Source organism: Mastacembelus armatus, chromosome 7, assembly GCF_900324485.2.
Source record: "Mastacembelus armatus chromosome 7, fMasArm1.2, whole genome shotgun sequence".
NCBI lineage: Eukaryota > Metazoa > Chordata > Actinopteri > Synbranchiformes > Mastacembelidae > Mastacembelus > Mastacembelus armatus.
In genome coordinates this window covers 15240260-15253556 of record NC_046639.1, presented here as the reverse complement: position 1 = coordinate 15253556, position 13297 = coordinate 15240260, and the positions used below count along the sequence as shown (strand labels likewise).

Sequence of the window (13297 nt, the reverse complement as noted above, 5' to 3'; positions counted from 1 at the left end):
CCTTTACCCAGACAAAAGGCAAAGACTCAAACAGACACCAACCCAGGCACCAACCAGGTTAAGCCCTGGACCCCAGAGACTGAGGCTATCTTGCAGGACTGTTTTGTTCTGACAGACTGGGACTTGTTTAAAGCAGCAGCCACTCGACAGGACTCTTCTGTCAGCATACAGGATTATACTGAGTACGTCAATTAGTACATTAGTACTTGTGTTGATATTATCGTACCCATCTTACAAGTCAAGAAGTTCCCCAACCAGAAGCCCTGGATAAACAGTCAGGTAACGCCACATGCTACGTGCTTGATCTCTTGCATTTAGATCAGGCAACAAGACAGAGTACAAAGCTGCAAAGTACAGACTGAGAAGAGCCATCACAGCAGCCAAGAGGCAGTACAGAGTGAAGCTAGACAGTTTCCACTCTACTGTTGATGCCAGGCAGATGCGGCAGGCCTGCAGCACATCACAGACTACACGCCCACCGTGAGCACCACTATCAGCTCTTCAGACAGCCTGCTGGATGACCTCAATACCTTCTACACCCGCTTAAAGACCTCCAGCATCAACCAAAGGACCACCCAACTCCCCTCCCTCCCACCTACAGCCTCAGCAGCTGAGGTACACAGAGCCCTGAGAAGGACCAACCCCCACAAGGCAGCAGGTCCAGGCAACATACCTGGGCAGGCCCTCAGAGCTTGTGCTACAGAGCTGGCTGATGTACTCACTTCCATCTTCAACCTCTCCCTCAGTCAGAACACCGTCCCCACCTGCTTCAAGACCACAACCATCATCCCCCTTCAGTAGAAGAGCCCCCCGACCTGCCTGAATGACTACAGGCCAGTAGCACTCACTCCAAACATCATGAAGTGTTTTGAGAGAGTTATGCCGGCCCACATTCTGAGCAGTATGCCAGACGCATTGGATCACCTGCAGTATGCATACTGGCCCAACAGGTCCTCAGTCAATGGGGCAAAAACATCCACAAACAGTAAATTAGTCAAAAAAAATTTCAAACCTGGATGCTGCACAAAAACTAACAATTTATTTTACCATGTGGTTCTCCTCAGATTGTCATTGTTACTGCTGCTATTTTTAATAACCTGTTGTTTTTATTCTTGCATATTGCACATTGGTTACTTTGCACATAAGCAAATACTGCACACTTACCTAGCATTACAACTGTACATAGCCTATATTTGTATTTCTTTATTACATTTTTGTTTTTATTATTTCCTCTCTACATAGTGCCTATACTTAGTGTTTATCTAGTTTATACCTTATACTTGAATATGAGACCAACAGTTCACAGACCAACAGTGTTCTGCAAAGGTTGGTATACAAGAAACAGTCCTATCCAAGTCTGTAGTAACCTATATTATGTCTAAAACCACTAAAATAAGCAAGCTTTCCATTATTACTTTAAATGAGTAAAATTCCAAAAACTGCCGTAAAAAAGAGGAAGAAAAAAAAGGTGTGAAAACACATAAAAGAAGCCTTACTTATTTTCAAATGTATCTCTAAAGGATGGCAATAAAGCCAAACAGGACATTGTAAAACTAGTGTAATATAAAAGCTGCTGTGTAGAAGAAGAAGTACTTTATTAATCCCCAAGGAGAAATACAGTTGTTACAGCAGTTATTAAATTTGAGATTATTTAAATTATATTGATTAATAGTAATTCATAAAGTAATTAATAAAGTAAAGTAATTAACTAATTATTTATTTGGGGGGGTTTGTGTGTGTGTGTGTGTGTGTGTGCGTACATGCATGTGTGTGTGTGTGTGTGTGTGTGTGTTATTGTTGGGTGTGTAGGTGTGTAGAAGGTGTGTAGTTTACACAGAGACAAAGATTCATGTGAACATTTCTCTTACTTCTCAGTGACTGTGTTTCCATGGATGGGGATAAATACAAGGAAGAGGTAAGGGGCAATGCAGGCTGAGACCAGCAGACAAATCTGACTCTTCAGGAGGCTGACAGAGGAACTCTGTAGCCACAACCAGCTCTGAAAAAACAAATCACCTCATTAGCAGAACATACCTACTACCGTATTGGACTATAAGTTGCACTTTTTTTTAGGTCTCTGGTTTGTCATGCGACTTATATAGCAAAGCAACTTAGTGCCTGACAGTAGTCACTAGCATCAGATGGTACTCTTGACTCAATTGAAGTCCCGCCGAAAAAGCAAAAATGCTTATGTTCTTGCTAAACTATAATGACTAGCAAGAACTATACAGTGGACCTCAAGCTGCAAGTAAGAAAATATACAACTGAAACAAAGTTTGTAGTAAGTGTTGGCATTCAGGCAACCCCAGAGAGGAGGAGGACATGCCGCTTCACCTTCTTACCGAAGTTGCCAGATATGTTTACTTGACACAGACCATGAAGAGTTCAATAAATTTTGTAATGAACTTCTGATTGTTGTTGTGCCTATTAAATTTTGGTAAAAGCATCTAATATTCAATGCAACCTATAGTACAGAAAATTTATGAGAATAAGATATATAGAGAAAGCTGAGAATATCAACTACTCACCAGTTGTCTGCTTTCAGTGGCATTTTTATAACTTGCGAAACTGATCCAAGGACCAAAGACAACAGTGCCCACAAAAAGTACATAACCCAGGAACTCAGCTGCAGAGGGCAGACTGCCCACTGCTCCTCTATCCAGGTCAAAGGCCAGAGATATGGCCTTCATGGCTACCACCATCTGAGAGCCTGAAACACACATAAAGGACATTACTGAGCAGGGATCTTAGTAAATCAGATTGAAAAGGTAGAATTTGCTATTTTCTTTTTGTTGTAACAGCACCGAGAATGGCTGTTTTTAATCTGACAAACTAGCATAAAGTATGCTGCATTTAAGGATGAGTGGAGGTCTTTTCAGGCATTTTTCCAGAGTTAAAATTTCTCATCACCTGATGTTTGTAAAAGCTTTCTAACATGGAATATTCTGATGTCATGTGGCTTTAACTTTTGCTTCTGCAAATTTGCCACCTTCACTGCTTTGCCAGACACATATGCCATATTTCGGCCATCTATGTAAAGATAAATGGTTTAAATAAGGTACAGCTAAGAGGTGGACTTGTCGAGCAAAATCAAGCAACACGTACACAATCACCAACAGCATCATTAGCAATGCATGCCCACACCATCTCATATCCTCCTCTAAGTAGCAGGAACCACACATGCAGACCTTATCCATTCACTTCCTCTATGTCTCAAAGACATGTGCTCTAATCTGACATTCTGTTAGTTTTAAGGCTGGTAACTCTAAAAAAACATATCCCTTGTAGCAGAGCTAACACTTAGTGCTCCCTTCTTAGGGTGGTCCCTTATGAAAATCTGTTTTGTCATACTGTTAGATCATTTTTGTAACTGAACTTCAAAGTTATTGAAATTTTCTGAATTTAACAACCCCTATGTCTTAAATTATTGACAGACTGTCGATTCTCTTTCTTTTATTCTCTTTACCAGGCATATAGAACTATTTGTTGCATACAGACATATCAAGAAGGCAAAAAAAAAAATTTGAACCAACATTTGACAAGGTATAGCTTTTAAATAAAAGCCAGATGACTAGCTACTTAAGAGACTGGCAATAGTGTTCAAATCTATCATCAAGAAAACAGTGACTATATATTGCTATTACTATTACCTTTTTTTTTTACATGTTTTTTGTGCTCACTACATAGCGCCACATATAGTATTTCATACTTTTGATGCATTAATCTATAGTGTGGAATACATTAGAAACAAAAATGAATAGGAAGGTGTCAATAGTCTCAACAGGTACTGTATCCCAGACACATAACAGTAGTTCTGGTAAAACTGCTTTATCATTGAAAACAAATTTCAAGTCAGAACAATTACACAGTATGATGATGCAATAGTTACCTCTTATTTTATGCCAGGTCACCATGTCAATTAAATGCCACTCTCTAAAATGAAGAGAGAAAAACAATAAGACTTCAATTTGATACCAAAAACTGGTGTGAAAATCAGATGTTTTGCAGAACTATTTTTTAATTGACAGATTTGCATAAAACTGTAAAAGCCAGTTTTATGCAAAACTGTATAGCTCAAAAAGTATAGCTCTTGACTGTACAATAATTCAACAAGCAATGCATTGGTACAATCTCAGCACAAATATATCAATGTCACTGCTAGCAAGTACATAGCCCTATAGCTAAGGACTAACCAACCTGGGTCCACTAGAAACAGACAGGTAAACAAAATGGTCTGTACTTAGGGAAAAAAAGTCACTGATATGTTTAATAGATAAATAGTGAACAGAGTGATCATCAGAATCAGAATCAGAATGAGCTTTATTGCCAAGTGTGTGAGCACACACACACACAAGGAATTTGTTTAGGTACAGGGGGTGTACTCCAGTGCAAACAGACATAGATACAAATGCTACAAGGGGTAAAAACAGTAAACATAAATGCTACAGAAACAAATGCTATAAAAAACTAAAAAAAAAAAATGCACAGATAACCTGAAGACAGAATGTAAGGGGAACTAGGTGGTGTGCAAAGAGCAAAAGGTGCCAGTGACATAGTGCATAGTGCAGGTGGTAGGAGGGAATGGTGGAGAGCTATGAGTTTAAGAGTTGGATGGCCTGAGGGAAGAAGCTTCCTTTGTGCCATAAACTCCAAGTAGCATGGCAAGAGCAGTGTTTCCCACAGATCTGAAACATATTTGCTGTGGTCGCCTGTGGAAAAGGCCAGCATCACCTGCTGGCACAAAAATGCTCTACTACATACAACACAAATTTTATTTGTTTTGTATGTAGTAATTTATTTTATTTCTATATTAATTTGACATTATACAGCTCCAACCTACTAACTCTCCCCTCCATCTCCCAATATGTGAAGATGTATATAAAAAACAAAAACAACGTTCTTTGATGCACAAAGACAGCACTGTTTGTTAGAGCACTCAATCTCCCTGGGATTTTGTAAGAACTACTGCACATATAGAAATGCCTCTGGCACCGGTCCATTTATTGATGTTTGAAGACATGCAGCCAGATGCTCCCTTTTGTCTGTATTGACCTGACAGATATGAAAAACACTGGTTTAAGTTAAGTATACTTGATCTTTGTTATTTGATGTAAAATTTGGTATTTGATCCAAGATACTGTATATGTAATGCAGAAAGTTAAATTTCACTTACCCCGCTCAAGGTTGAGAAATCTCTCTCCCAATTTCCTGGGTACAGGGATTACCAGTGCTGCCCCAAACAGTTTTGAAGGTTGAAGGCGTAAATATAATGTTGGCAGTGTCATTTTGTTTCCTTTGTTAAATATGAACATTTAGAGACTGAAACTCAGATTACTACGCAAACAAACCTGAGCAGTACTTGACAATACATTTCAAACAATCAACCAAATGTCACAATAAATTCCATCTGTTATTACCATTATTACCTCTGTCCTGCTACTTCTGTAATACAACCTTGATGGCAACAATACAGTAACTGTGAGTTTTCCCATCTTCCAGAGTTTTCAGGTCAAGGAAATGGGTAAAAAACAAACCCACTTTTATCCAAGTATGCAAAATAAAATTAATAGGTTCTTACATACTTTAAGCACTTAAGAGCATCAACAGTATCATAAAAATACCCCATATAACATGCATGAAAATTACTAGTCCAACATTAGCTAGTCTTGCTAGCCACCATAACCTGTAGAGACACGTAGTCTAGTAACATTAATTCTAGCTAACAACATGTAGTTGCTATTTTAATAGACTTAGTCACCAAAGTCAAATGCCAAAGTCAGAGAAATGTAAAATGGAGTTACTGTACCTGGCCTGTGTTGAGATTTTCACCGTACTACATCTTCAGCTAAAATTTCACTTGCTCTCTGTAGCCTCTTTCATCTGATCACTCAGCCCATTTACCAAGGAAAAGTTTGTTTCTCTACAGAATGTGCAAATGTCAGTATGCACTTCTTTTTGCAGTAGCTGACATCCCTTGTATTTACTGCTTCTATAGTGGGAGCAGAATCAGGATATGTGAAGAAATCCTGAAGTTAATTTCAATACCTTTTTAAAACTTTTTGAAGACCTCAGAATATTTTAAAACCTCATTGCCACTTCAAGCTGTAATCAGCAACACACCTTTAACTTAATGAACAGTTGAAGTTTGCAATTAAGAAGTACTTTATTAACCCCCAAGGGGAAATTCAATTGTTACAGCAGTTATTCAAAGTTATTAAATTTGAGATTATTTAAATTATATTAATAGTAATTAATTATCTTGTATGTAGAAAAATAAAGTAATTACTTATTTGGGGGGGGGGTTGTGTGTGTGTGTGTGTGTGTGTGTGTGTGCGCACTATTGTTTATATTGTGGAATTAGTCTTATGGCCGTGGACACAAAAGACTTTAATTAAATTTATAGAGCACCAACCATACAACACACACAAGCTGGGAAGGAACAAAGCTTGAAAGAATAACTTAAACCAAAGCCAATGTTTATTAAAATATATCTTTGGCCACAACAAATAACACTGACTCATCTATTCACAAGGACAACGTGGTGAATAATATAAATAATGTGCCTCAGTTCATTTGTGGTACCAGGGGTACCTGTAGAACGCCCCCACAAACACTGACCTTGTCACAGATCAACCTCACAGCCTCCACTGACTCTTCAAGGATGTTGCAGACTTCGACCTCCTTGTTGACCAAGAATCCTCTCTGTACTATGGCTTGTTCATGGGAGAGAATTAGAAGCTTGACACCTCAGGGTATGACTTGCTGAGTTCAGGAACACATGAATCTGCTGCTGCAGTGGCTGAAAGGAGAGGAAATGCTCATCTCTAGCCTCAGCAGTGAGAAAGCTCTCAAACCGTAGGACGATCACATCACCTGCAGTGGGGGGAATTAAATCATTACTGTCTTCAATTTCATTCCAGACATTGAGGTTATCATTCACTTGACAAATACATGACTCACATCATCTGCAGACATAAAGGTGTAAGCAGTGTAATGTCTGAAGATTCTCAATCATCCAGGGGAAGTTATCTAAAGGTTGAGTCGTGGCAACTGGACTAAGTTGAAATGTGGAGTGAAACCAACCTGGAAGATAAAATTGGAGGTTCCAGTCCAGCTTTTTCTCAGACTGATGAAGCCACTTGGATGGGCAGTGAAACATTTCGACTTAAAAAACTGAAAGTCCAGTTGCCATGACTCAACCTTTAGATAAGCAGTGTAACGGATCTTTCTTTAAAATGATTTCATCTGTTATCATTTGGAAGCTTAGACACTTTCACACTAACAGGAGAATGCACAGAAATTAAACTGTCTTGCAGAATTTCAACAGATGGAAGTAGGTACATAAAAATAAATAAAGAGGAAGGCCAATATTAGAGGGCATACAGTGACCTATCCACTTCTACTCTCCTTATTCTATATTTTTCCTACCACCTGAGAGGCCTCCTCTTAACTGATTGCCCTTTGAACTTTAGAAATAGAGTTCCAATACATATCTATTTGAAACTACATGCACTAACTGCTATTATCATTGTACAGTACAATAAACTGGTCAATTTATTAACATTAACTGGCTGGGTTAGTATACAGTGCAAAAATCCATGCATACATTCCTACAAAGATAATATATCACTATTACCCTTACGGCAGATTCAGTACGGAGACCTATACAGCATTTATAACTGAGACCCAGTTTGCCTCACCAGCCACATCGACTTTGGTCAGCTGCAGGAGAGTGAGGTCCTGCAGGAGCTCCCTCTTCACAAAAGGCCTCAGTAGACTTATGAGGATATGGCAAGCAATCAGTGGCAGAACTATTAATATTGATTAATCATATTCAGTTGACCCTTAGTGTAATCGTTACATTTATCAGCTGGCTCAGATCTTGGCCAAGAAAGGCAAAACTGAATCATTGGTCTGGTATTTGGTCAGAAAGCGATTGAAGGCCCCAGATATGGCTAGGAAGAACTGGATCTCAATGATGCGAGGAGGAGCTTGTGCCACCTCAATGGTGTCGTAAGAGCCAGATGAGGGAGCTTCTTTTGCTTGACAGCATCCACGTACTGCATAATCAAATCAAATTTTATTTACATAGTCTGAAACTCAAAGCACTTTATATGGGTTTTCCATGGGGAAGCAAAAAAGCAGTTACGTGCATAGAAAAATAGTACATTATAAGAAACGTAGCGCTATGAAAAATTGATGAGTAGGTAAATGGGTAAAACATAGTACCTTTATAATAACTGGCCAAACTTGAACTGCCCTCTCTGCCATAGGGAGATTTTCAACCCATCTGTGGCCACAGAATGGTGGCGGAAAGCAGGTGGACCCAGTCAATGCAGTGAAGTCCTCCCTACTAGCAGGAACATTGTGGAAGAGGAAGTGGAGTGCCCAAAGGAGCTTGTCCAGCTGTCAGTTAGTAAAGCCTGCCTTCACTGCATTGTGGAGGGTGTGAAGCCCACAGCATCCAACCTTGATCAGTTGAGCTCCATACAGCTCTGCATGCTCCTTCTGGAGAAGGTCTCCCAACTTCAAGTCGACATTGAGGCTGTCCATACTGATGGAGACTAGCTACGTAATACTCTGTTTTGCTACACATTCCTGTGAATAAACATGGCAATAAGATTATTAATGGCAACATGCGTTGAATATTTATTTTGAAATACGCAGGCATTCAAATTAAATAAAATTTTATTTATAAAGCCCTTTTCGAATAAAAATGCAGCACAAAGTGCTTTACATGTTAAAACAAAAACCTCAGACACAAACACACACACACAGAAAAATAATGAATTATACTGGTAGATACACTTACTTTAATGTTGTGCAACAGGTGACAGCAGGTGGCAACAGCTGTTTCATGTCCCAGGAATTGTTAGCCCATAAACCTGGACTGGTCATCCTCCCCAAAATGAACGTGGACGTCGAGCTGCTTATTTGTTGACTGGTTGAGAGACTGGCTAGCACTGTACATATGGGACTTGACAGCATTGATGCCTGTCAAGGCTATGCTAATCTTCTTTTTACAATATGTACAGTACGCCTCCCGGTTGTTCTCAGTGACAGGCTTCAGCCATTGTTTAACCTTTGTCATTTCACAACCAGGAGTCCGCAAACTTACATTTCCCCACATTGGAGCTTTCAATAATTGTTTTAGTCTGTTTCGCACCAGGAGGGAGTCACATCAGGTAATCTTTGCGTCTGTGTAACAAGATAGTACGTAACGTCACGTGTACGCGCCCCAAGCCAATCTGGCAGGCCAAGCGCACCTGCACTTCATTGTTTTTAATTGTCATGGAAAGGAAAATAAATACATTCATGCATACTTTTTTTTTTTTTTTTTAAATAGACTGGAAAACACACGTTTCAGTTTGGAACTCTAATGATGCTTTCTCCACACAGGAATATAAAGGAACTGGTATCTTCTGGACTTTTATGAATCTTAAGAAGCACTCAGTCATGTCTCTGTGTCTGGTAGAGCTGCACATGTGCAAATTCCCAACAAACGACCACTAAAATATTGTTATTGTAAAATATTGCCTCTCTATAATTTCATAAAAGTGAACTGCTCATATGTAAAACATAACCTTCTAGAATAGCAGCACAGGACAGTTCAACGCATATGAGACACGCCCACCTTTGTGCCTTTCTTTTGGGAGGCTGGCACATTGTGTTGGCGGGCCACCTGGCCAAATGGATGACAGGGGAAACACTGCAGAGGAGTTGGGAACTGAACCGCTATCTCTACGCTTGGTAGCCAACCTGTTCTACCTCCTAGGCCACAGCAGAAAACCACATTTTCTCACCCAATGAGGAGGTAGATGAGGATGATGACTGAAAGGAAGAGGCCTCTGCTGCTGGAGTGTCGACTGAGGACCAGAACAAGGTAACAGAGCACACTGAGCAATAGCACCCACAGCATGTGCAGCTCAAAGAACAGAAAGAGGCTGTACATCCCAGTCAACACTGACACTGCATGCTTCACAATGGATACATCTCCTGAGAAACACAAGCAGGGAAATACTTTGAAGTCATGCAGCCTCTTGTTCCCCTAGTAAGGCTTAAATCTGAGCCATATTACAATATTTTTCATCACATAAAAATGGCTGAATTTATGCTTATTTTATACAAATGTAGAACCTTTTTCCTCAATTTTATGGTCCATTCATAGGACAAGGCAGAAAAGCAGCAATGTACAACTTTAAATAGGTATGGTGTTGAAATTAAAGAACCTCATTATAGTCTGTCATTTCTACTACATCAATATAAAAAATTATTAAGAAAAGTCTTCCTATGAAGGCTCCTTTTTGCTGATATGCAGTCTGTCCAGCTCACCCAGTCTGAAGCAGAGTCTGCAGATCAGGCAAAGTAGCAGCAGTCTCCAGATCTGCTGTAAGCCCTGCTGGACTGTACTGGCACCACAGCTCTCGGCCAGCTGCTGCCATACTGCCAGTCTACTGTATATGTCCATCCTGCAGCTGTGCATGGATATGTCCGCACACACACACACAAACAAACAAGCAAACAAAAACAAGCAATGAACAAAACAAATTAAGCAATCTGACTCAAAACTACAGGCAAATCAGTGTATACAAAAACGTATATGAATTATAACCAATTAAATGATATTTCCACCACTCTTTTCCCATCTAAAGTTTCGCTTTATTTTTGCTGTACTTGAATGATCTGCTCTTATACGAGTGCATTTTGTAGTTAGATTTGTCCAGCTAATTAAAGCAGAGGATAACGTCACATAAATTTGATTTAAAGTAAGCAGATTAGTACGAGGACTGGAGGAAAGTTGCAGTTTTGGAAAAGCTCTTAAAGAATCCACTTGCAGACTTCTCTATTTTTTACTTATCACTGAAACTAAATTTAGTTAAAAACTGACTTTTTAAACTCATAAACGCCAGCACAGAGGTTACATTACATTAACTACATTAACTAAGGCTAATCAAGTTCACTGTAGTTCAGACAAGCGTGGAAGACCCTATGGTTTCTGCTTTAACTGTGGTTTAAAAGCGCAGGATAAGCTACTGTATGTTTTTATTATGAAGCTAACCTGAGCTGCAGAAAAACAAGTGCAGACCACGGTGCCCAACAAAAGCTCAAAGAACTGAACTTTACCGTAACAGACTATTGACTAACCGTTTTTACCGCTGCTGCGTTCTTTCTTCTTCTGCTACTTCCTCCTCCTTTTTTCTTCTCCGTCTTCTTCTTCTTCTTCGTCCTTTATTTTAACAGTAGTAGGCAATCAGCACAATAGATGCATTACCGCCACCTTGTGCTTCCGGGGTGGGGAGTATGGATCAAAATGAAATCCTACCTGTTAAACCTTTTTTACCCAACAACTTTATTTAAGCTCAAACACTGTACAAAAGATTTTCAAATACATGGCCTACTTATTATCGCCACAATACAATCATATAAATCATATAAAATACTCAGAGTTTTTAACTGAATTCCCTGACTTTCAGTCTGATTTAGTGCTTAGATCAGATAAAGTTATTATAGGGGGAGATTTTAACATTCATGTAGATGTTGAAAATAACAGTCTCAGCACTGCATTTAATTCAATATTAGATTCAATCGGTTTCACTCAAAATGTTAATGTGATGGCCACACCTGTGGCCACCCACAGCTGAGACTAATGTCAGTGATCCTTAAGCACTACACATCTGAGTTTCTTTAGTTTAAGTTAGTTTCAGTTTACTTTAAACATTAGTTTACCGATTATACAAATAAAGCACACATTTTGTTTCACAGTATATTTATTTTGCATGTGGAAAATACACTGTCTTCTATCTGTAGCGCACAGGTAGGAAATTTTTTGTATAGTCACTCTAATTTAGTTACTCTTTAAGTATATTTTCTAATGATTATTTTTTTGAGTTACCAGTGCTGGGATGCCGATGGTGGTTAGTGCTGCTCCTGGAGGGACGTTCTACCAGGCCTCAGGCAAAGGATGTACACCAGGAAATAGAACACTTAAATAGAGGAAGTGGCCAATTCGACTGTACTAAGTGCTGGCCACCTTGTAGGGGAAGTTGGGAAATTTGTTTTGGAGGTTTTGTTTATTTGTACAAGTTATGTTAGAGGTTTCAGATATTTGTTGGGTTAATATTTCATTTGTGATATTAGAATTAAGATTAATTTAATATTTATTTGGTATTTGTAGTTTATTGGTAGTTTGTTTCTTTGTTATCCCCCTGTGTGTGTTAAGTGGTCTGATCAGCCACTATATATATCTCCTTCTGTGTTCAGTCTGTGGGTCAGTGTTGTTTTTAATTAGTTTGCACAGTGGTGTCATTTTTCTAAGTTGATTTAGCCTGAGTTCAGTTTGGGTTCTTTGACCTGTTTTAAGAGCTCATATTATGATTATAAAGTTAAGTTATTTTGTCTATGTCTTTTGGGGAAATAAAAACACATTTTTTGGGGATATTTTTGCCTGTGTCCTCGTCTGTGCCGGCTTGGGTCCCTTACAGTTAATAAACCCACTCACTGTTTCAATCACACCCTTGATCTTGTTCTGACCTATGGCATCGAAATTGAACATTTAGTAGTTTTTCCCCAAAATCCTGTTTTGTCAGATCATTCTTTAATAACTTTTGAATTTAAGATGATGGATCATGCAGCGTTTGGAAGAAAATTCCACTACAGCAGATGTTTATCTGACTACGCTATTAATAAATTTAAGAAAATGATTCCATCTTTATTTACATCTATGCCAAATACGAACACAGTGGAGGGCAGCTGCCTCAATCCCACTCCCTACCAAACTGGTTATATTGTTGATAGTGCTGTAGCCTCACTGCGTGAAACGCTTGAAACTGTGGGCCCTCTGAAAAAGAAGTTAGTAAACCAGAGGAGATTAGCCCCATGGTATAATTTACATATTGCACTGCATACTATTCATCACTAATAGAGGAAAATAAAAACAATCCCAAGTTTCTTTTCAGCACTGTAGCCAGGCTAACAAAAAGTCACAGCTCAGTTGAGCCCAGTGTTCCCTTAGCTCTCAGCAGTGATGACTCTGAGTCAGCAGCTGCTTCATCTAAATCATCGTGTTTCTTAGACCCCATCCCGACTAGACTGCTTAAAGACACCCTGCCATTAATGAACTCATCTTTATTAGACTTAGTAAATTTATCTCTAGTGTCAGGCTACGTACCACAGGCCTTTAAGACTGCAGTAATCCCACCCGTACTCAAAAAGCCTAGTCTTGATCCAGAAGTCTTGGCTAATTATAGACCAATATCCAACCTACCATTTATTTCTAAATTCCTTGAAAAAGCTGTTG

At 39.1% G+C, this 13297-nt stretch overlaps 1 protein-coding gene across 2 annotated transcripts in view; it reads right to left on the bottom strand.

Annotated features, from left to right (window-relative positions):
• LOC113145482 (protein-serine O-palmitoleoyltransferase porcupine-like) overlaps nt 1-11223 on the bottom strand; it is a 30794-nt gene extending 19571 nt beyond the window's left edge. The window contains exons 1-6 of one of the 2 annotated variants that reach the window (XM_026332266.1): nt 11146-11223; nt 10333-10475; nt 9804-9996; nt 3890-3933; nt 2529-2710; nt 1869-1999 (exon numbers count right to left, since the gene is read on the bottom strand). In XM_026332266.1, coding sequence (XP_026188051.1) covers nt 1869-1999; nt 2529-2710; nt 3890-3933; nt 9804-9996; nt 10333-10468 — 686 coding nt within the window. In that variant the 5' untranslated portion in view covers nt 10469-10475; nt 11146-11223. Of the gene's footprint in view, nt 1-1868; nt 2000-2528; nt 2711-3889; nt 3934-9803; nt 9997-10332; nt 10476-11059 lie in introns of both variants that reach the window. The other variant, XM_026332267.1, reaches the window with a different exon arrangement.
• Between the last annotated feature and the right edge of the window lie 2074 nt (nt 11224-13297).